Source organism: Epinephelus lanceolatus, chromosome 14, assembly GCF_041903045.1.
Source record: "Epinephelus lanceolatus isolate andai-2023 chromosome 14, ASM4190304v1, whole genome shotgun sequence".
Lineage (NCBI taxonomy): Eukaryota > Metazoa > Chordata > Actinopteri > Perciformes > Serranidae > Epinephelus > Epinephelus lanceolatus.
In genome coordinates this window covers 41,684,403-41,707,701 of record NC_135747.1, presented here as the reverse complement: position 1 = coordinate 41,707,701, position 23,299 = coordinate 41,684,403, and the positions used below count along the sequence as shown (strand labels likewise).

The 23,299-nt window shown below is 43.9% G+C and overlaps 1 protein-coding gene across 1 annotated transcript; it reads left to right on the top strand.

The window, feature by feature from the left end:
- Window positions 1-564: 564 nt before the first annotated feature.
- epsti1 (epithelial stromal interaction 1) lies at window positions 565-23,091 on the top strand. Its single transcript, XM_033618320.2, has 10 exons — window positions 565-843; window positions 4,371-4,429; window positions 4,533-4,616; window positions 6,255-6,328; window positions 6,504-6,587; window positions 9,245-9,318; window positions 12,401-12,479; window positions 18,810-18,883; window positions 19,229-19,440; window positions 22,763-23,091. Exons 1-10 carry the CDS (start codon window positions 671-673, stop codon window positions 22,894-22,896), a joined length of 1,047 nt encoding a protein of 348 aa, XP_033474211.2. The 5' UTR covers window positions 565-670; the 3' UTR covers window positions 22,897-23,091.
- The last annotated feature ends 208 nt before the right edge of the window (window positions 23,092-23,299 follow it).

Sequence of the window (23,299 nt, the reverse complement as noted above, 5' to 3'; positions counted from 1 at the left end):
GACTGATTGGGCTTTCCTGCAAATTTGCACAGCTCCCATTTAAAAAGGGTTACTGTTATGATTAATTCTACAGTAAATTAAATAGCGACTATATCCATTCCCATTTTTCTGGGGGCCCCCGAATCTCCCCAAAGGACCCCTGGGGGTCCCCTGACCCCTGGTTGAGAACCACTGCTCCATCTCATTTTTGTGGGTGGCAGTAGCTCAGGGACTTGACTTGGGAACTGTTGGGTTCAAGTCCCTGTTTGGACCAAGTATGGAGCGTGGACTGGTAGCTGGAGAGGTGCCAGTTCGCCTCCTGGGCACTGCCAAGGTGCTTTAAGCAAGGCACCAAACCCCCAACTGCTCAGGGCTCCTTGAGCAGCCCTCTTGCCCCGATGTCTCTCCATTAATGCAAGTGTAGGTCCTGTTTGTACATGTGTGTGTGACAACAGGGGGTTTAATAAAGTATATCTTCTTCTTCTTCTTAAATGACAGATTAGACCTTTAATGCAACAGCACCATCTGGTGTCTCTCCAGCAGATGGTGCTGTTGCATTAAAGCCCTCCCACTCTGCTCAGTAAATAAACAGCTGATCATCAGTGCACTAAGAATAGAACAACAGGACTCTGAGTTACAGCTCAACTTGTGTCAGTCCGTCATCACCTCTGAGCCGGACACTGTGAGAATAATGGATCCTTATCACAACCAGAGAGACACCAGACACCAGCTCGACTCCAGCAGGGACTCTGTGAAACTCAGAGACACATCAGCTACACCTGGACGTGCTCCCACACCTGAGGACCCCCTCAGAGAGGCACCTGACAGCCGGACTCCACAAGCGACACCCCGGCAGCCTCAGTAGTGAGTAACAGTTACAGTTTTATTAAAATAAGAAAAGACTGACATGATATTTGGGCACAGACATGTCGTGTTACTTTATAGTGACACACTAAACACACCACAGGATATTACCTGCCCAGAGCTTAATAGTTCATGTAATATGTCATTAGTATAAACCGCAGAAATGTCTATGGTGAAAACATACATTTGTTTATCATTTCAATCTACAGCTGATAACTTTCACTTTCGTTTCATGCGATTTGAGAGGGAAACGGTGCGTTCACTGTTTCCCGGAAATCCCAGGAACTTGTGTGACGCAGGGCTACAAGCGTTACTTAAATGAAACAAAAGGAAAAACCACAACTAAGTGTACTCTTTGACTTAAGACGTTTGTTTTGGCTGTGTTAATGAACGGAACAAAAAAAAAAGGAAAACACAGGACTCATTTTAATAATTAGAGGCTACAAGAACAATAATAATCTGAATACTCTGAGTTTATAATCTATAGCCTACATTTTTGGAAAGTTTGGAGTCTGACAAACCCCCAAACCAATGTTTCCATTTTTTCAAAGTCTCTGTGGTGGCCATCTTGGACTTTTAGAATGGCGACCACACATAACCTGTTTTTAGCTGGGTCCCTAATGATACATCAAATGGGTTCTGAGTTTATAAGTTAATTACACAGTTTTCAAGCCAAAGAAACAAATGGGGCCATTTCCTGTCATTAAGAATTGAATCTGGTGTTGCGCCTGCCTATAATGTGTGTTGTATGAGGCAAATAATCGCTGTATTTTTGTTACTGTACCTCTTATTACTACACTTGGCAACTAGCTAGGTAGCGTTAGCAACTGGCTTTAGTAAAACAACAGCAAAGATTACCTGTGTGGCTAGTGTTAACCACTGGCTGATACCAATCTAATGTTAAACACAATAAGTTATTAAACAGTCGTCAGTTCAGTTCCAGACTCTGGCGAGAGGAAGGGAGGAGGTGTGTGCTTAACGGTAAATAAGGACTGGTATGACAACATGAATATGAGGTGCTGTCCTGTTCCTGCTCGCCCTGCGCTACAAGGAGAATAAACACCCTGGATCACTGCTCTACACCATTCAGAGGTGATTGCAGAGCAGCACTGCCTGTGTACAGGAGGAGCGACCATGCGGCTGTCTTGTTGAGGTTGAGATATGTAAACATACTTCAGCACATCCCCCAGTGATGTGAGAGATGGAGTCAGTCAGAGCACAGAGGGCGTTCCAGGACATCTCCATCGATGTCACCAGTGAATTCAGTCTGTGGTGGATTTCATTTGTGAAACAGCAGAAGCAACTGCACCCAAAACTACAGTTAAAGAGGCAACAGATAGCATCTTTTCCTAAATATATCATTATGAAAATAATGTGGGTTGCACAGAGTAGTGGCCACAGTAAAATCAGACTATCAGCGTTTACATAGGTTACTTAGTGGCTTTGCAATCTTTGCAATAAGCTTCTGCCACCGGTGGCAAAATTTCGTGGAAAAAAATCTGCTTTACGGCAGGAAACGCGTCATGAATTGTGAAATTGGTCGGTCAGCCAATCAGGGACTGGAGCTGGTCCTTATGAGGAGTTGGGCATGAGATAGTTGAGTCACGAGCACAATGGCAGACGGACAAAGTTTGGAGACAAGTGAAAAACGGCCTAGCAAAAGAAAAGGAGCTCCTCTGTGTGAGGAGGCAAAGAAGAGCAAAAAGGAGAGTGATAAAAGAAGAGGAAAAACAAGAGTAAACCTCAGTCAGGCGTTCAAGAGATGGAGGGAGCTCCGTGACCAAAGAGGCTTCAAAACCCATGTCCAGCTAGCTTTCTTTCTAATGGATCAGTAAGTAACACGGCTAAATGTTAGCTAGACCAGAGAGGACTGTACTGTACTGGCTGCTAGTTCATTCCTAGCTGGCCAGCATCGCAAATCGCCGCAACCAGGGAGCGGGTAGCGAGTGTTGGTAGGCTGACATCCTGGTTGCCATTCTACGGCAGCCCTCTGACAGTGATACCCCCCTCCCTTCCTTCTGTTCTCTTCTCACGGAGGCAGCTATCCACGGACATCGCCCAGCTAAGTTACGCCCAGCTAAGTTACGCCCAGCTAAGTTACGCCCAGCTAAGTGAACACTGGACTTTGTTTCCCGTTCAATTTGAGCTCCAACCGGCCGCATGGTTTCCATATGGTAGTGTTTATTCTAGAATGGGGACTGTTTACATGTGCATATTGGTATAATTCCACTGTGTCTACTGTTGTTTGTACTGATACTGTACATATTGGTATCATTTACTGTGAGTTGTTTGTACTGGTACTGTGCATTCTGCTATAATTATTTGCATTACTATTTGTTTTTTCTTCAGATAAATCTGATAATTGTTGCTCGGTCTCTTTACTCATTTATTTAGTAGAGTGTCCACACACCTTCTCATTCTACATATACCTAGAGGTATACTGGTGGCTTTACAGCCTACGTTTTATTGATTATCTCTGATCCCCACGCTCAATTTGGTTGTTGCGACAGTGCGACGCAACACCACTGACGCTAGGTGGCGCCAAGCTAAAAAAAAACCGAATCCTGTCTGTTGCCTCTTTAAATCATTCCACAACCAAAGACCATGGATTGACAGAACCATCCAGGATGCCATAAACACACACATTGCAGCCAGACATTAATTTTCATATTCAGCATGTTCTAACGATTCCAAAAATCTAGTTTATCAACTCCCCAAAAACTTTGAACAAAAATACACAAGGAACTGGACTATAAATTAGAAATCGAAAAATGCAACATTACTTGTGACATTAAAGCAACAATAATAACGTGAGGATATTGTTGTTTACGATACTTGTCATGATAAACAACAGCTGCTTAAACAACTTATGTTCAGAGTCTGATTTCAGTTGAATGCAGCATTATACTTGGATTATTTTTGATCCATGAAAGCAGCGTTTTAATGTTTTGGCTGCACAAGGTGTTGATTTTACGGATAGGTAAATAAATTCTTAATCTTAAAAGAAACACGTCATAACAATGACCTGAGCAGAAAAAAACCCTGCCATCAGGAACCAAAAAGATGTTGCCTTAAAAGAACAGTGTATAAAAGTTAGGGAGCTTTGGTGGCGTCTAGAGGTGAGGACTGCAGACTGCAACCAGCTGAAACTTCTCCCAGTTAGTATTCCTTCAGCATTTGGTCATTTGAACCGGAAAAACACTGAATAAAACAGTTTCACATTCAAAAAGTGTTTTTCTGACCTCTCATCGCGGAGAGGCTGCTAACATCAGTGGCCGATGCAAAAAAACTTGAATGTCTCTATATAGAGTCAGTGTTTGGTTTGTCCGTTCTGAGCTACTGTAGAAACATGGCAGTGCAACATGGCAAGCTCTGTAGATGAAGACCTGCTCCAAATAAACATCTGATTAAGAAATACAAGACAACAAATATAATCCAGGCATTTTAACTTTTGACAGTTTTGATACTCATTTGAAGTAGTTTACTCTGTTAAATCACTAACAAGCACTTTCTGTCTCCGTCCTCAGCTCCAGTGGATACCACATCATCCCACCAAAGGAAGCTCGCCGACGAGAGACCCAAATGAGTAGGCTGACTATACTGCTTTCGAATATACTACCTGTATTGTTATATTATTTAGGTTTTGCTGAACTTTATTTCCCAAGTAATGAATGTTTGTGTTGCTGCAGTTGCTCAGAAAGGTGAGGAGACTTTTCAGAAATGGAAAGAGGCGAACAGACCCACCGCCGTGCACCTGACACCAGAGACGCTGGGTAAGCCAACACACCACAGTCACAGCAGTGTCAGCAGCCAGAATTGAGCCGGTTTATTCAGCCTGATTCTGGGGTGTCATTTATTCGGAGTCTTAGCCAAGTCGGGCATACAGATGCAGCCTGACTTATTTCCTCCAGCATGTTGATTTTGGCCTGATGCTGGGCCAGGTCATTATTTAATGGCGCAGCGATGGCAGTGTTGGCAGCCAGAATTGGGCCATTATATCTGGCCCGAGGTCGGGCCATGTTGGCTTGCCCGACTGGGCAAACCGATATGGCCCAACTTATTTCATATTTGGCCAGGTCATTTTTGATAACGGCCCAGTGATGGCAGTGTCAGCTGCTGGAATAGGGCCGGTTTATTTGGTCTGATTCTGGGACGTCATTTATCCTGAGTTTTAGTCGAGTCAGGTATACGGACACGGCCTGACTAATTTATTCTATTGGGTTTGGTTTTCTAAGGCGGCCCAATGACAGCGGTGTCAGCAGTTTGATATCAGGCCAGTTTATTTGGCCTGATTCTGGGGCCTCATTCATCCCAAGTCACACCCGAGTTGAGCAACTGGATGTGGCTCGACTTATTTCATTCAGCAGGTTGTTTTGGGCCAACTTAGTCTTTTTTAAGGCGGACCAGTGATGGCAGTGTTGGCAGCTGGAATTGGGCAAGTGTATCCAGCCTGATTCTGGGGTGTCATTTATCCTGAGTCTTAGCCAAGGCGGGCATACAGATGCAGCCCGACTTGTTGATTTTGGGCCAACCCTGGGCCAGGTCATTTTTGATTTTTAATGGAAGTGTCGGCAGCTGGGAATCAGGTCAGTTTATTTAAACTGATTCTGGGGCTTCATTTATCCTGAGTCTCACCGGAGTCTGGCAACCGACTTATTTCATCCAGGGTGGTGGTTTTGGGCCACAGCTGGGCCAGGTCATTTCTCCAGGAGGACCAGTGACGACAGTGTCAACAGCTGGAAATAGGGCCGGTTTATTTGGCCTGAATTTGGGATGTCATTCATCCCAGGTCTCACCCAAGTCGGGCAACTGGAAGGGCCTGAGTTATTTCATCCAGCCTGCCGATTTTGAGCCGATGCTGGGCCAGGTCATTTTTTAACGAGGTGCAGTGATGGCAGTGTCGGCAGCCGGAAATGGGGCCAGTTTATCTGGCCTGATTCTGGGGCGTCATTTATTCTTAACCGAGTTGGGCAACCAGATGTGGCCCAACTTATTTCTTCCAGCATGCTGACTTTGGGCCAGTGCTGGGCCAGGTCATTTTTGATAATGGCCCAGTGATGGCAGTGTCGGCAGCTGGAATAGGGCCGGTTTATTTGGCGTAATTCTAGGGAATCATTTATCCTAAGTCTTAGTCAAATTGGGCATACGGGCGCGACCTGATTTATTTCTTCCAGCGTATTGGTTTTGGCTGACAGTGGGCCATGACATTTTTTAAGGTCGTCCAGTAATGGCAGTGTTGGCAGCTGGAATCGGGCCAGTTTATCTGGGGACAAAACATCCTTACTGCCACATTCACCTCTGAGCACCCAATGCAAATCGTCAACAGTTTGTGTCACATTATTTCTGCTTTGTTGTACTTACACACTTACTGACTGACTGATACGGTGTCATATGCTGTTTGATTAATCAAGGTGGGAATGTCACAGAGGCTGAAGCCAGAGCGAGGCAGTTTACAGACTTACGCTGCTCCAAAATCCAGAAGAAGGTACTCAATCACACATTTACTGTTGCAACCACACATCATGTTCATCCATTCAATTTTTATGCACCTTTAGATATATTTTAATGCAAGAAATAGGTTTCTGAGTGTCACCGTGTGCTTTTCCTTTGTGTGATGGATGAATCAGAAATAAACATTTAATGTGACCTGTTGTTTCTAGCTGAAAAAGGAGGAGTTGGACAAAAAGAGGAGACAAGAAGAGGAGGAGGAGAACCAGAGGAAGAAAGATAAACAGAGGGAGATGGTGAGACCAAGATTAAAATGACAAGAATATGTACTTTGGCTTTTAGTAAAAGCTTTGTGTAATTTAGCATTAAAACTGCCATATATCACTCACTACCCCTTTTATTTATATTTCAATTACAGATGAAATTATTACGATCAGAGGAAAATCAGCCATTATATACATTATATATACTGAGCACGCTTTGGGGAGTTACTTTGAAATGAAGCTTCGGCTCTAATCTGTTCATATTTCAGTCAGCACAGTGATTTCCTTATTTCCCAGAGTGCTTTTTGGAGTTTATTGTCAGGAATGTACTTCACTCAGCCATGGTGTGGAAGTGTAGGTGGAAAGAGCAATAGAAGTTGTAATGGTTGGTGTTTTTCCAGGAGAAAATTTGCACCACTAACTCAGAATATAGCACGTCTTGTGGCTTCGTTATGGAGAGTGAGTTCAATAGAAAACGTCGTATCTCTGCCTCCTCTCTGTGATGGGTATTTGTGATTGTTGAATGTTGGTGCAAACAGACTCCAAAAAATGCATCTGCCGGTTATTTTGGTAGTGTTAAGAAGGTGTGAAACTTTATTTTTTAATTTGTTCTTCTCATGTCCATGCGCAGCACTCAAAGTCACGATCAAAACAACTCTAATACATATTCATGACCGGAAATGAGCAGGAAGAAAGCACTTTAATATTACCTGCCCCTCTCTCAAAACACAAATGATCAGAAGAAATAAATAGTCTGTTACAATTAATAACAATACTTACAGTAACTTCAGAAAGAGAAATAAATAAACAAACAGAGAAGAATCGAGAGCCAAACACAATGTCCCCCTCAACAAGGGAACAGCTTCCACACGACAGCATCATGCAGTCGAGTTGTTCTTTCTGTAGACATCTTCTTGAACTGAAAAACATCTAGACAACCTTTTAAACCATTGTGTAGATAATTCCACAGTTTTACGTCCACCACCAACTGTTTTAATGTGGTCTGTGCACTGTGGGGTGTCTCCCATCCACTGCATGGCACTTGTTTGTCCTCCCTCAGTGAGACAATATAATTTCTGGCCTCTAGATGTCAGTAGAGACAAGCATCCACCTGTGTGTGTCAGAGCGAGTCCTCCCTCACACACCCGCCATTAAAGCCATGACAACCACCTGATTAATGGTCTCATGGGCTTCCAGCAAACCAAAGACAGCTCCTCACTCTGCTCTCAGACATGTCTGGCCCTACTTATGGTCTAATAGCGGTTAATGGACTGCTGCAGTTATGTGGACGGGTGATTAATGCTGAGGGCCAGAGTGGTGTTCCACAGACCTTTTCCTGTTGCGCCATGACCTCTATGAGGCCATAGGAATGTACTGGTAATCCAGCAAATAAACACATGCATGCGAGGCAGCCTCTTCTTAGTCTATAGACGTGACCTAACAAGACGCTGGCAAAAACACGCCTCTGGGTCATGAGTTAGGGATGCAGAGGCAGATGAATGCCGGGTGGAAAATTATTAAGTGTTCAAAACCACAAAAACGGAGAACACTACAGCTCATCTCGGCTCCTGGACTCAGCAAGTCTCCTTTGTTTTGCTTTACAGTAAATACATACTGTAACAGCCCACATCATCGGGCAGCTCACGTCAGCGGTGCCAGAATGTAATCTTAAAATGAAAATACAGCAAATGCACTGAAATTACAGGGGCCTTAAAGGGATTTCCATCTCTTTGTAGGACAATGGAATTAAGAAAATGGGATGTATAATCTTTCAAAATATCAAATATACCATAAAATAAAATAGATGATGAATGGGAATGAAATTGTAAATATAAATATTGTAAAAAAAAAAAAAAACCCACATCTTCTGACATATTTCCTGCGGACATTTTTTTGATTTATTAAATTTGATGCAGCCTTATCTTGGAAATGATTGGTTTTATGGTTTTCTGTTATGCTTCCTGTAGGTTAAAAACACATTCTTAAAGGTCCAGTGTGTCAGATTAAGGGAGATTAAGTGGCGTCTAGCGGTGAGCAGTGCAGATTGCAACCAGCTGAAACTTCTCCTGATTAGAATTCCTTCAGTTTTAATTGTTCAGGAGGAGCTGAGGTATCCACAGAGGTCTATTTGTCTCCAAAACAAACAGACCTGGTGATTTAAACTGGTAAAAACACTGAATCAAACAGTTTCATATTAAAAAATAAGTGTTTCTCTGACACTCTTGTCGCAGAGGGGCTGTAAACTACGGTGGCCGACATGAAAACGTGAATGGCTCTGTCCGGAGCCAGTGTTTGGTTTCTGCCAATATCTCCCCATAAATTCTTACACACTGGACTTTAAGTTACTTTTATGTTCATAAAATTATGAACTTGAACTTTATATTTTATGTCACACTGCCCTAGCTCTTCAAGTAATGTTGATGTAGCATATGCAAATATCTGTAACTTTTTATCATGTGAACAGGTGTTGCAAATTAGCATGTCGCTGAAAACACTCCACACAAGCATCTGTTTTCTTGCACATTAACATGATGTTACAATTCTAATGCTATCGTGATTTCCATGTCACCAACTATCAGATTTCTGCTTGTATATCATGCTGCATGTATGTTGAAAAAGCTTGTATGGGGTCTGCGTGCTTGCATCCAGTTGCGTGCTGTGGTGTGACTGCTGCCTGTGATGTATTGCAGGCTGAGCGCCGGGAGGAGAAGAGGCGACAGGAGGATGAGAGGAGGAGGGAGCAGTTTGGGCAGGATCACGTCAGGTCAGCCCTGGATCAGGTTAACTCGGGTCTCATAACTGTCACCGTGCGGTTACGGTATTGTGTTGTTTTGTGTGCCGTGTTGTGTTCTCTCTTGCTTTGCAATGCATCTTAGTCACTGATGTGGCATCGGATGACACAATCTCCAGACCCTTACAAAGGAAGCGCCCAGTGTCTGATCCTCTGCTGACCTAAAATTGTCACTGGAGTTTTAGTGAGCTGCGTTTTCTGTTGGCAGGAAAAGGAAAAGCAGAGCTTATCAGTCGTAGATATCAGGGGAAGCATCGAGACAGGTGACACGAGGCTCACCTCTGGGTGCCCCCGTTTACCTTTTCAATTTCGTAGGCATCTTTAGTGCCTGTTTTATACTGATGTAACAAAAGGATTTCCTGGGAAGACATCATCATTAATCACTGACAGGGCCTGTGCACCTCCATGAAGCTGGGTGATGTGCAAGAGGCAGAATAAACAAGACATATTGTGCATCCCCATACGACCACACTATTTAATCTGCCAGATAGATTTAGTTTGTCCCAATACATAGTGTGTCAAATGCAGTTTGTCAGAAGTACCAGGATGCTCTAGTGCGTGCAGCTGCATTTTGCGGTATGCATGCCAGCATGCTGTACTGGCTATACTGACCCACAATCCTCTGCAAGATATGTCACATCAGCTGAGCCACAAACAGAAGCTGTCAGAAGCCACAATGATGAATGACAGCACATTAAATAATGATTGATCACCAGCTGAACAATAGGTGTACTAATTGTTTAAATGAACAAACAACAAAAGGACGTAACTATGAAAATAACAATGACAGATGTAATTTTAATGTTGTTAATACAATACTGCATGTTACAATGCAGGTGTTACTTAAAAATCAAAACTCCATACATACATGGCAAAATATCAGCAGCAGAGCTCTCTGGGTTGACCTCCATCTCTGGTGAGCTTGGCAAAATTTTCTTTCATCTCCAAGGTGTTGTGTGCATACAGCATGCAACAGTATGTGCTTAAAGTCAAAAGAAAAAGTATGCAATGCAACATAAGAGTCCTACAGTCATGCTGGCTGCTGTGTAAGGATGTGCTTTGAGCTAAATGCTAATATCAGCAGGCTAACATGCTCACAAGAACAAAGCTAATGTGCTGATGTGAGTCAGGCATGCTGACGTGTTAACTATGGGGATGCATGATATTGGATTTTTTGCCGATATTTGATAAGTAACAACTTATTTGACTGACTATATACTGATTTCGATATATCCACTTTTTCCCACCTACTTTCAGTGATCATCAAGTTTCTTCTGTAGTGGAATTAACATCATATTATACATGCATACTCTTACCATGACGGCCCACCAGCAGATGGAGACATGAAACAGAATGCTTTCAGTGTCTGTGATATTCAGTCATTGTGCAAAATAAGAAAAAGCATGTTGGCTGATTCCGGTATTTCATTTTAAAGCCGATACTGGTTGATACTGATGACGTGCCGATATTATCGTGCATCCCTAGTTAATTAGGACTAAATGGTAAATGGGCTGCATTTATATAGTGCGTTTTTAGTCCAAGCGACCACTCAAAGTGTTCACCCGTTCACACACGTACAGCTACCATACAGGGTGCCACCTGCTCATCAGACCACCAGAGACAATCTGGGGTTCAGTATCATGCCTAAGGACAGTTTGATGTATGTATGTAGACTGCAAGGACCAGGGACTTAACCACTGACCTTCTGACTGCTAGACAAGTGCTCTGTCTCCTGAGCCACAGTCGCTAAACACAAAGTACAGTTGTGGGAACATGAAGGCATGAACCAAAGGTCAAAGCGATCCTTCCAGAAAGACATTTCACTCAAAGCTACGTGCTAACCTGCTGGTGAGAGTAGAGGAAGAGTCAGTCGGACAAATGACCACCTGGTGACAACTCCACACTTCGTCTTTAACACGGGTTTATTTATGAGAAATCCTAAAGGCCCTGACAAACCAAGCAGACGTTTGGCCTTTGGTCCATATCGGGTGGAAAGAGCGTCCCTTTTGTTTTGTTTGGCTGCTTTTTGAACGATTCTGCTGAGCCGACTGGTGAGAGGAATCCCTCTGATTGGCAGTTCAGAGAAATGGAAGTGAGGACAGCAAACAATTTCAGTTAAGAGGGTGTGAGATCGAAACAAACTTGTTAAACCAGTAAGATTATTTTTTTAGCCATTGAGCTGTTTAGCAGAAACAGTTTGTAACCATCATCAGGTTGCACCATCAATGTGCTGACTGACTAACAACTTGAATCCATCCTGTCCGTCTTGCGGTTTCCCTTTTTGAATACAGACTCCCGCTGTCTGCTGGTGTGCTGTGGTGTATTTCCTCTCACACAGGCGCAGAACGTACGTGTGAGTTGGTCGTTGGCTGTAGTCTTTGCGGTGTGTTCAAGTGCAAATTTCTGGCCAAAAACAGGCAGCATGAGGTGACACACGTTTGGAATACCTGACTGATGTTTTACAAAGCTCCTCCAGAGTCACGGAGGACATGATCAGCACTCGTGACGAGTGTATTGACTCTGACTTGTAAATTCAGTGGACTGCTCCTTTAAAGAGGCCGCAGGGTTTTGGATAATGCATTGGATGTATATACAATAATGATTTAGAGTGTCTTCTGTCTGCACAAGCTTTCCATGCCGTATTCTCCAACAGAGCATCAGACTCTTTAAATCAATTACCCTGACAGTCAAGATGTTATTGGAATATTATACATGGTCGGTTCGGGGGGAAATGGCTTGTCAAGTAGCATCTCTGGCCTCCGTACAAGAGAAACAAAAACAGGAGACGGCAGACCAATGTGTGAACCCGGAGAAACAATGAAGAGATTTAGAAACGGGACTATGGAGATGGAGCGGGACAGCAGATCAGAGGCTTGTGAATGGGGAGAGGAGAGTGGCGTCAGGGAGGGACAAACAAACTTGGTCAACCTTGTGGGACTGCCAGCACCCCGGGCCTGCGGAGTAAACGAAAACCCCTTCATACCTTATTATTAGTCTGTGTTTCCGTGTTTGTGTTTTTGAAATCCGGACGATGTAATGTTTGTATTTATTACAGGAAGACTGAGAAGTTTCTGCAGAGGTTTGAGAGATCGGGTCCGCCGGCATCCAGCAGCGCCACACACACGTCATCGAGGGTAAGCCAGCAACCGCACAATGTGTGTGTTTGCACTTGTATGTGCTTTCATGTGTTTTGTTTGTACACACGGCATCAGTGTGGGTCAGGGCCTGAATGCACACACGCCTGCTCTATAGGTCCCAGGGTTCAGTGTCGAGCCTCATATCTGTGGCTGTGGGGTCGGAGACTGAAGCTCTGTGGTGATTCACACCAATAGATCTGCCTTTGTAAGCTGTTTTCTGAATAAATACTCTGGAGTGCGGAGGTTTCATCGTCCGGGGCAGCGCGGGTATTAAGCGGTATCCCCAGTTGGCCGGGCGGGGTGAGGAGCCAGATCCCCCTGCAATTATGTCCTGGTCAGAGCCGGGGCACACAGCGGTACGGCGAGCTCACGCTCGAGTAAAAGGAAGTGTAAATACACAGAGGAATAGGCCACTGATTTTCCCTCTCTGTGTTGTCTGTCTGTCTGCTCCTTTCACTCTCTTTTGTTTTCTCTGCTTCCTTTTCTCTTTTCTCAGCCCCTCTTCCTCTCCGCCTGTTAGTTTTCCTGGGAGGGAATGAGCGGAGGGCGGAGTTCAAGGGACTTCCCAGAGTTCACACTGAGCAGAGACAGAGACACAACATGACAAGACTGTGAGGGGAGTCTGCACCAGACAGAATAGAGTGGAATAACCTGCGCTGGTGAAAGTACCTGGAGTAATCCCAAACTCCTCACCAGCCAATCAGTGGAAGAGGGCAACCTCTCGCCCTCACTGTGAATAACTTTCCTCTTAATCAACTATTCTTTTTAATTCTGTAATTGCTGCCATAAATCTTAAAATCAATAAATGTGAAGAGGTCACAGCTATTCTTAGCTCAGAAAACACTTTTATTGGAGAGTGTTGACAGCTTCTGTCAGAGAGTCAGACACGGTGCTAATAGTGTCTGCGCTCCTCCACCCAGCCCCGGCTCTCACTGATGTTGTACCAGAGAAGAAGAAGAAGAAGCAGAGAGTGTGCAGGAAGCAGCCCGAGGGCACGCTGTACTCCGCACTGCACTCTGCTGTGAGCGGATTATGTGGTGACTGACAGCACCGTTAAAAGTGCACACGCAGCTCCCTCAGTGGACGCAGGAAATGTTTTCTTTCTGGGCTTTTCTCATTGTTGTGCATTTCTTTTCTCTCACTCCGTCTTTTTCTCACACAGACCTGACGCAAATCTTTCACCGGGTAAGACAGAGAGGAGAGGAGAGAGAGCTCGGGTCAAACGTTGGTGTCGAGAGAAACAGAAAGCAGTCAGTTACAGTAATAAAGAAGTCTCTGTGTTATGATGGGACACACACACACACACACACAGTTCACCGGATGATACCAGGGTTACAGACAGCAACAAAGACTCATCTCTTCCCGCCTCCTCATTTCACTCCTCGCTTTGTTTCCTCACCTCTTACGTCTTCTCCTCCTCCTCCTCCTCCTCCTCCTCCTCCTCCTCCTCCTCCTCCTCCTCCTCCTCCTCCTCTCCTGTCCCCTCGTCTCCCCTTGTTTTTTTGGTCTCATCTCCTCTCCTGTCCTTTTCCCTCCTTTCTTTTCCTTTTCATGTCTGCATTCCTCTCCTCTTTTCAGTCATTCCTTCCTTCTCATTCATTTACTCTTTAATTTCCTTTCCTGTCCTCTCCCCTTGTTTTCTCCCACCTCGTCTCCTGCCTTCTTCTCACCTAGTCTCTCCTCTCCTCTCCTCGTTTTCTCACCTTTCTTTTCCTTACCTCTTCTCTTCCCACCTTGTGTCCTCTCATTTCCTTTCCTTTGCCCTGACCTTGTTTTGTCCCGTCTCATCTCCTGTCATGTTCTCTCCTTTCTTTTCCTTTCTAATTCTCTTCCCACCTTCTCTCTTCCTTTCCTCTCCTGTCCCCTTATTTCCTTTCTTCCATTCTCATCTCCCCTTGTTTTGTCCTGTCTCACCTCCTGTCTTCTCTCCTTCCGTTTCCTTTTCTTGCCAACATTCTTTTCATTTCCACTTCTTTTTTCAGACATTTCCTGTCCTCTTACTTCCTTTCTTCAAATCTCTTTCCCATCTCCCGTCTTCTTGTCTCCTCTCTTGTCCTGTCTCATCTTACCTCTGTGTTCTCCTCTCCTCCTGTCTCCTCTCCTTTTCCCTCCTTTCCTCTCATTGTCTCCTCTTCTCAGCTTTTCCTTGTCATTAATTTCTGTATTTCCTTTCCTCTCCTGTCCTTTCCTGTCCTCTCATTGTCTTTCCTCTCCCCTTGTTTTCTCCTACCTCATCTCCTGTCCTGTTCTTCCCCTTATTTTTTTTATTTTCCTTTCCACTTCTCTTCTTACCTTTTCTTTTCATTCCTCCCCTGTCCTCTCATTTCCATTTCTCATTTCTCCTCTCGTCTCCTGTCTTCTTCTGCTAATATTCCTTTCCAGATCTCTTCTTGCCTTTTATTTTCATTCATTCTTCCGTCTCCTCTCTTCTTAATTTTTTATCCCATTGTCTCTTTCTCTCCAATCCTTTTCTCCTGTCCTTTCCTTTTTTCTTCTCACCTTTTCTTTTCATTCCTTTTCTGTCCTCTTGTTTCCTTTAACTCTCGTCTTCTCTCCTATTGTTTTGTCCTTTCTCGTGTCCTGTCCTTTTCTCTCCTTTCATTTCCTTTCCACTTCTTTTTGCCTTTTTTATTCCCCTCCTGTCCTCTCATTTCCTTTCTCCTCTCCTCTCCTCTCCTCTCCTCTCCTCTGCAGACTCTCCCAGGCTGCAGCTCCCTCAGATAGACGTCACAGATTAGCAGATGAAAGCTTGCGGCCGCGGAGCAGCAAAAGTCAAACTTCTTGATGTGGTTCTCGCTGGGACCCTGGGATCTGTTGTTCTTTCTACAATGGCTCCATGAGACAGATTGATCTCCCCTTCATATCCTCTATTTGTGGGCATGTGTGTGCAGTGTGTATACATGTGTGATGTGTGTGCGTGTGTGTGTGTGAGTGGGAGATTTTAAGCTAAGCTTTGATGGGAGCTCACACAGGTGGGCTGTGTGTTCCTTCTTCCTCCCGTGCCATCCTAAATAACCACTTCCCTCGGCCATTAGCTCCCCTCGGACAGGAAAACAGAGAGTGAAACGGAGGGAGGCGTGTGTGTGTGTGTGTGTGTGTGTGTGTGTGTGTGTGTGTGTGTGTGTGTGTGTGTGTGTGTGTGTGTGTGAGCGTGTGAGAGATGGTATGTACCGGATGTATATTTAAAAGAAAAAGAAAATAGACTTTTTTTTTCAGTATGAAATCACAGCCAACACAGAGCTGCAGGGATGATGTTTATTTGAAGGCCAACCAGAAAGTTAAAGGGACAGTCCGCCAAGTTTCATCCAGCTCTGTATCATAGCAATGTGGGCAGTATGTGTAAATCAACTGCCCTCAGGCTACCCAGTGCCTAGATATCCCTGCTCATATCTTCCTGCTCCCAGCTTAGTTTTATGAAAAGACCATCTCTCCAGCGGTGAAATACTTCTCTAACATCGTCCTGCTTCCATCAACACAAAGCTTACGGGATTTTCCCCACTGGATTTTGGATTATTTCAGATAAGCTTTGTGGAAAACAAACGTTTAAGATACTTCTATGTTTTGCTCAGCAAGATAATCCTCACAAATGATCACCTTTAAAACTTATGCAATCTTTTTTTTTTTTTTTTTTTTTTTTTTTTTTTTACAGCTGTGCCAATGCAGCTTACAGGCAAACAACAAAAAAAATACAATAAACCAAACACATCCCAGCTTAAGTATACATTTTGAGATAAAACAAAAAGGTATGAATTAGGGAAAAGGAATGTTGGACAAAAAAGACTAAAGAAAAAAAGTCAGGGAGTTGTGTGTGTGTGTGTGTGTGTGTGTGTGTACAGTGTCATGAGTGTATGTATACATCAAGAGGTGAGTCAGGTAGGGGAGATAAACAGACATATAAACTGTAAAATACGTAGGTTGATTTCGATCACTTCACTATGTTAGTACGGCAGGGCCCCATCTTTTAATAAGTATTTATTTCTTGAGTCTGGAGGAGTGCGTTATCGGTTCCCTCTGATTAAATGAACACTTTTTGAAGCGTAAATTCAATCACCAGAAGTAAAAAGCTAATATAAGCCTATAAATGAACTCCACTACAGTCACATGACCTTAACGTCGCCACCACTAAGTGTTGCCGTGATAACGTTCTGTAGCCTCATTTAGCCTCTTGTTAGAAAGACATGTAAAAGCTTCAAAATTCACAGTGAGGTGTTTACTGACCTATTTTATGTCATAGAACAAAACGTGATGGTCTCTTAAGCTTGTGTTAACCACAGACCTCATTTCAGGCGTCTAACCAAAAACCTGTTCAAAAGAAAACTGACTTTGAGACAAGGGAACAAGAAGAGTAAAAATGCTAACCCAGGACTTCTCTCTGCACCACTCCATTAGATTCGCATTGCGCAATATTGACTATAAACTATAAACTTCTTAGAAAGCTGCTTCGTGCCAGCAACAACTAACAGCACACATTATACAGAACTGGTTTTTGCGCAAGACAGGAAACAAACTCATTGAACTCCTACCTCCTGTGCTCGTTTTGGCACTCATCTCTGTATGTCTTCAGATTTGGCACATTTTTCAGCTGCCTGTGCTGCAGCTTTGTTGCCAGAATCCTTAATGCAGTCATCCTCTTGACATTTCCCTCGTATATGTTTTACTCAGCATGTGCTGTCATTTTGCTATGTTCATGTTTAGTGCATGTGTTCACTCTGCTGTGTATTACTACATGCTGTTGCCATGTTTTAATTTCCACACCTAGAGAGGGATTGTGTCACATTTAAATCCAGTGGATCCCTGCGGTAAAATCGACTTACACTTGTGTGTAGCACCTTTCTAGTCTTCTGACCACTCAAAGCGTTTTTACACTACAAATCACATTCAACCATTTACTCACACATTCATACACTGGTGGCTGAGGCTACAATACCAGGAGCCACCTGCTCATCAGTTAAACATTTACACACTCACACACAGATGATGTTGAGATATTTCAGTCTGGACCAAAGTTGGGTGAAGAAACAAACTTTAATTGGTTTATTCCTAAGTGGATGTTTGTGCCAAGATTTGAGGAAACTCCCTATCGTGAGATATTGCATTCACAAGAATGAGATGGATGTAAGGTCACAGTGACCTTGACCTTTGACCCCCAAATTCTAATAAGTTCATCATTGAGTCCAAGTGGATGTTTGTGCCAAATTTGACATCACATTCACAAGAATAGACATACGAGGTCGAAGTGAACTTGACCTTTGACCATTAAAGCCAACACATCCTCACTACGACCTCGTCACATATTGACGTTTCATCATGGACTTTCCACGTCCACATATGACGTCCAAGGTACCCTGCGTGTGTTGGTTGTTGACGTTCTGGGATGCCATGTCAACTTCAGCCTGTTACATGCATTGTCCTCTTTCAAAATTCACACCGGTTTTCACAGGAAATTTAACGTTTACATACAGTCTCTTTCAAAATAAAAGCACTTTGTCAGTAAAACATTGCGAATTGACATTTTTCCTTCAACAACAAAAACGTGGTTGGGTTTGGGACAAAAGAACAGGGTTTGGCTTAAGAATCTTACGGGACACAAACACCTCTCTCTCAGTTGAAAGTCGGTGTTTGTTGGACCTATCTGCCACTGCTGCTGCCTGCCCCAGTTGGACTTTCGCTGCCTTAACTTTCGTCCTTGTCCCGCCATGTTTTCCCGTGACGCCACCAGCCAAACTATAACGGCCATCAGCCGCGTACCATGCCAACATTAAAGGATGCCTTTTTCTGTGGTTTCTGACGCTGCAAGTCACTGCCCAAGCGCCAGCTTCGACAACTTCGGAGTGAGACCAGGGTCATAAAATCTAATCAGTTCATCATTGAGTCCAAGTGCATGTTTGTGCCAAATTTAAAAAACTCAGTCAAGGCGTTCTTGAGAATGGGATGGACAACATGGCCACAATTATCGCTGATGCAGAGGCATAAAAATCAATTAAATGTAGTGTAAACAGTCATATTACTCTAAGTATACCCATAAATTTGACCACAAATATGTTGGGAACTAAATGACAGCCACATTTACAGATCAAGACCCAACCGTCAAAGATCACAGAGACTACAGTGCACGCCCTATCTGCTACACTGAAGGCTGCACTTTCCATTTAAAACCACAGCTCTAATAGTGCAGTGGGTCAGTAATGCGTTTACTACAGGTTATCCTCTGATAAAAACCTTTACAAGTCATACTGATAAGAAATTATTTGTCTTTCTCAGTTTCTAAGGGCGTATTATCTTATAAGTAATGTTTTCCTTTAACTCTGAATAATGTTTTTTTGTCAGAGTGAGGCAATGGAGACTCAACAGAGACAGAAGGAGTCGAAAAGTGCGAGAGACCAACAGCTGGAACACCGGAGGTATGTAAATGTATAAATTGTTTTATGCAGAAATCAGAGTGATGAAGGACTCTCTGCTCAATGGAAAGAAACATTAGAGCTGCATACACACTACGCAGGAAAAATCGACTCAACAAGATTAATCGTTTGTTTTGTTCATCCTTTTGGAATTAGATTGGCCGGGTCGCCGAATGTTAAGAGGCAGTTTACTGACCTCACTATATTTTAGTGGGTATATAAGTTTAAAAAGCTGTCAAACACATCCCACTCACTGCCCGTTACAGCCTGACAGCATGTAAAGTTATAAAGTACAGCGTTAGTTAGTTTTATGTGAACCATTTTTTTTGATTCATTATATTTTGACAGGGTGAACTTAGCCTTCCTGGACAGGCTCGAGGGTCAAGGCAGAGGCAGCGAGAAAGAGACACAGGAGGGAGGTTTTCGGGGAGAAGAGAATCCAGTTTTGGCACCTGAAGCCTTTAGACACCAGCTGTCCAATCAAACTGGACAACAACCCCCCCTGGCTCACCTGACCCCAGACCCAGAACAGAGCTACTCGGGCTGGACCGAAGAATCTGGTGAGCTGAGCGGAGAGTCTTTCTACAGTTTCTCACGCCTTTTTTTAGTCTGGCTCAACACTGGTTAACCAAACCTAAAATCAGACATGTGACAAGAGTTGCCCACCTCATCCTTTCTTAGAAGGACTGTGATTGTCTGTTTAGTCTGCGTTAAATCAAAGGCTTTACGTGCTTCAAGTATGTAGGCAGGAAGTTATGCGTGGTACGTAGTGATACTGTAGCTCCTGGCATTCAAATCATGCTGATACTTGTAGTTTGTGGGAAACGTGTGTGTGTGTCTTTAAGCGTGAGTAAGAAAGTATTTTCCCTTCTTTCTGGGCACAAACCTTTACTTACTATGGATTGAGCAATATATCAAACACATGTACGTGTGTTGTGTGCAGACAGGACAAAGAGAACATGGGCATGAAAGCCTGACACAAGCACACACTGTATGTCATTAGGCTTCTGTCAATCAGAGAGGAAAATTCTCCGGGAGCGCTGAACCCAGGCCAGACTGACAGACTCTCGGCCCGCAGCCAAACGAGCGCAGTCCCGCCCTTGTTTAAATGGTCTGGATTGACATGCTGAGTTTGATACCTGACTGGTTGCCATACACCAGTGAATAGCTGCCACTCACAACAGGACAAGGAACACAAACAGAACGTCATGTTCAATACCTGCTGCACTTAAGCATTTACTGCTGCTACATGTGTGCAGACTATATGAAATGATACTCACCATTTCTGTGATTTATTGCCAGTGATGGGTAGCAGCACGTTACATTTACTCTCTTACATGTACTTGAGTATTCTTTAACATAAATTGGACTTCTAAAAGTAGACTTCACACTACTTCTTAGATACTTTTACTCTTGTTTGAGTACACCCATTAATTATCTGTAACTGCTCATCCTTCACAGGGTTGCAGGGGAGCTGGCGCTGATCCTAGCTGACGTTTGGTCAGAGGCGCGCTACACCAGACTATCACAGGGCTGACACATTAGCTCCATTTACACTGCCTGCTCAAGGCGGGAATTTTACACCGATTTTCCGCCTCACTGCTCTGCTCTGGTACAGTCGCAAAGTGGGGAAACAGAGTTGTCTCACCTCTGAGCCGGGAACAGAGGTAGTAACAGACAGCAGGGACAGACAGCAAACGGGATCATAGGCGGCATGGGTGCAGCGTTTTGACAACGTGTCATGTGTGTGACCTGCTGCGGGAGATTTAAAAAGTACCTTGTAGCAGTTAGCAGCTAACTCAAAGAAGAATAGCAGCCGAAAATGTCTGCAAATTGGGAAAGAAATGAGGTCTGGGAGCTCCTTACTCTCCAAGCAGAGGGCGAGATCAGCTGCTACAGAACAGAGATGGTAGATGAATGTTACTGTCATGTTATGCCTTTTTTTTTTGTTTATAAAGCACTGCTAATGCGTGTGTTATATGTCACACTAAAGGCTGATGCTGTTAAGTGTCACAACTGTCACGCCTCCTTTGATTCTGTGATGCCAGTATGCTGTCTAAAATCACACACGGCAGCAACATGATGCCGCCGTCATTTGTTTGCATGTTAAAATGCAAAGGTGGCATAAAGAAGTGACTTTGTAGCGGCTCTATAGCGCAAATCTTTGTGTCAAAATGGCTACAGAGACAGACAATCATTCGTGCCACATTCACACCTTTCTACCTACAAGGCAAGTCCGTGTCTTTGGACTGTGGGGGGAAGTTGGAGAAAATCCACGCTAACAAAGGGCTCCGGTTGGAACCCGTAATCTCCTTCCTGTTAGCAGTACTAACCACTGCACCACCATGCTGCCCGTGCTTGAGTACAATTGCGATAAAATACATGCACTTCTACTGCAACACACCTCTCACTTCTTTTACCAATGACATTTAGGTATTGGCTGAGCTCACACACACAACGGCAGTTGTCCGACAGCAAGGGATAAGGTAGCCTACTCGCCAATCATTGCACCACAGATGGAACGGGAGTTTATGTTTCACACACACACGATGCAGACTGCTTACAAGCCTTTTCAGGATTTAGTTGATTCCACCAGGAAAAGAAGTGCATTTTTGTGTGTGTGTCTGTTTGTGACCATTCTGTGTTCGGCAGCAGTTTGTTGAGTTTGAGTCACGCGACGGAGAACTGATCTGTCAGTCATTAGGTGTGTGAATAAAAAGGTAGTGACCAGGTGACAGACCATAAGCAACATGCATCTGAAAGACACAGCACCGAAAGAAAATACAGTGACGTGTAAGGACAAACGAGAGTGAATTTGGGGGTGGGCTTTTATTTTTACTTTCACTGGCGAGCATGTATACATAAATAAAACATGCAACAAAATTGTGCTCATTGATTAATTGTAGAAATGAATCAGTTCGTTCACATGTAGTTACAAGGAGCTTGAAATCTTCAGATGACGTTGGATGGAAGGTTAGCCTTTAGTGACATCTAACTGATACAGAGTATAATTAAATTCATGCATGTATCTTGCGCTACAGAGACAGACTTGGGTAAAGAGCACAAAATGTCAAGTTGTGCCTTGATGAGCTGATATTGGGTTACCACAGACTGCCAGGCATACAGTAGCACCACAGCTCTCCTCTGCTGTAGCTGACGGGTCAAAGAGGTCAAATAGCGCAGTTTATGGGCCACTCTCTGTCTGGTAGTAAATCTCTTGTCCCATCTAACTGCCCATCCAAACAGCAGCCACAGCAGGGCGATTTCACCAGTCCGAGGTTAAGGCTAAAATACCCCCAAAAATCTCAGACCTTCAGTCCTGGCACTGCCGCTGCGGGCACAGTTGGAATCCCACAACATCCTCAATCCATGTCAGGCTGCATCCGCCTGCCCCGGTCTATATTTTACCAACGTGCTGATCAGGTCTTTCCGTTCTGTCACTACCTGCCCGAGCCAATCTCCTGCCTGGTTGTGTGACGGCCCTTTCATCTGCCCCTCACTGTTGCCCAGGCCTGCATTTCTGATCATCTGGCCTTACAGCTGGACCAGCCTGTGGCAGGGAGAACCACGAGTCCGGTCCCAGGCGGTGTGGGTAGTTGTAGGAAAGAGATGCCAAAGTGGTCAGACAGAAGAGCTTTAGAAGACTTTAGAATTCCTTATTTCTCTCTCATATAGCTGAGCAAAGAGCCTGTAGGGGATTGCCTCGCAGATCATGTGTGCCAAATTTCAACAAAACAGCTCCTCCACAAAAAGATTGAGAGAAAGTTTGCTGTACTTTATGTCAGGATAATCAAAGAACTCTCTTTCAACAGGAGCCTCGCGGGAACAATAATGAATAAACTGGGCTTTATGAGGATTATTTCTTTCCTGTGTGCTTTCCAGACTCTGACTTTGACTGGGCCCTGATGAAACTGATGAACAGCTTCCCATACTGCGACAAAGACTTCCTAGAAGGCATCCTCAAACAATGCGGTGGTGATTACGAGCAGGCCTACGCACTACTCAACTGCAATTAAAATTTATGTTCCTTTTAAGTGAGGGCTGTCTGTCACTGAATATTGTGAGTGAAGCTTAAGGAGTTGGGGCAAGTAATATTTGTATACCCAGTGTTCAGATGATAAAGAAAAGCTAGAAGCAAGTCACCTTGGTGTTTGATGCTTGTAAATGCTGCCTACACTACACAGCTGCATTAAATATATACCTATAAAGCAGTATGTGCTTCCTGTAATCTGTTTTTGATTATGCCATTAATCATTGAGCTTTTGGTGCCTTGTATCTGTCTGCATGCACTTGTGAGTCATGTTGGGTTTTCGCCCTGACATGGAGTTGAATTGATGTTCGTTTTCACCAGTTTAGTTGAAGGTCATCGCCATGACTCATAATCTTCAGATCATATTTGGGGCTCTTAATTAAATCAGT

Excerpts from the sequence above, each read along its gene's own strand:
- epsti1 (XM_033618320.2), top strand. The coding sequence starts at position 671 with ATGGATCCTTATCACAACCAGAGAGACACCAGACACCAGCTCGACTCC. Across the intron at positions 6,588-9,244 it reads AAGATAAACAGAGGGAGATG|GCTGAGCGCCGGGAGGAGAA; the intron begins GTGAGACCAAGA and ends GATGTATTGCAG. Across the intron at positions 9,319-12,400 it reads TTTGGGCAGGATCACGTCAG|GAAGACTGAGAAGTTTCTGC; the intron begins GTCAGCCCTGGA and ends TATTTATTACAG.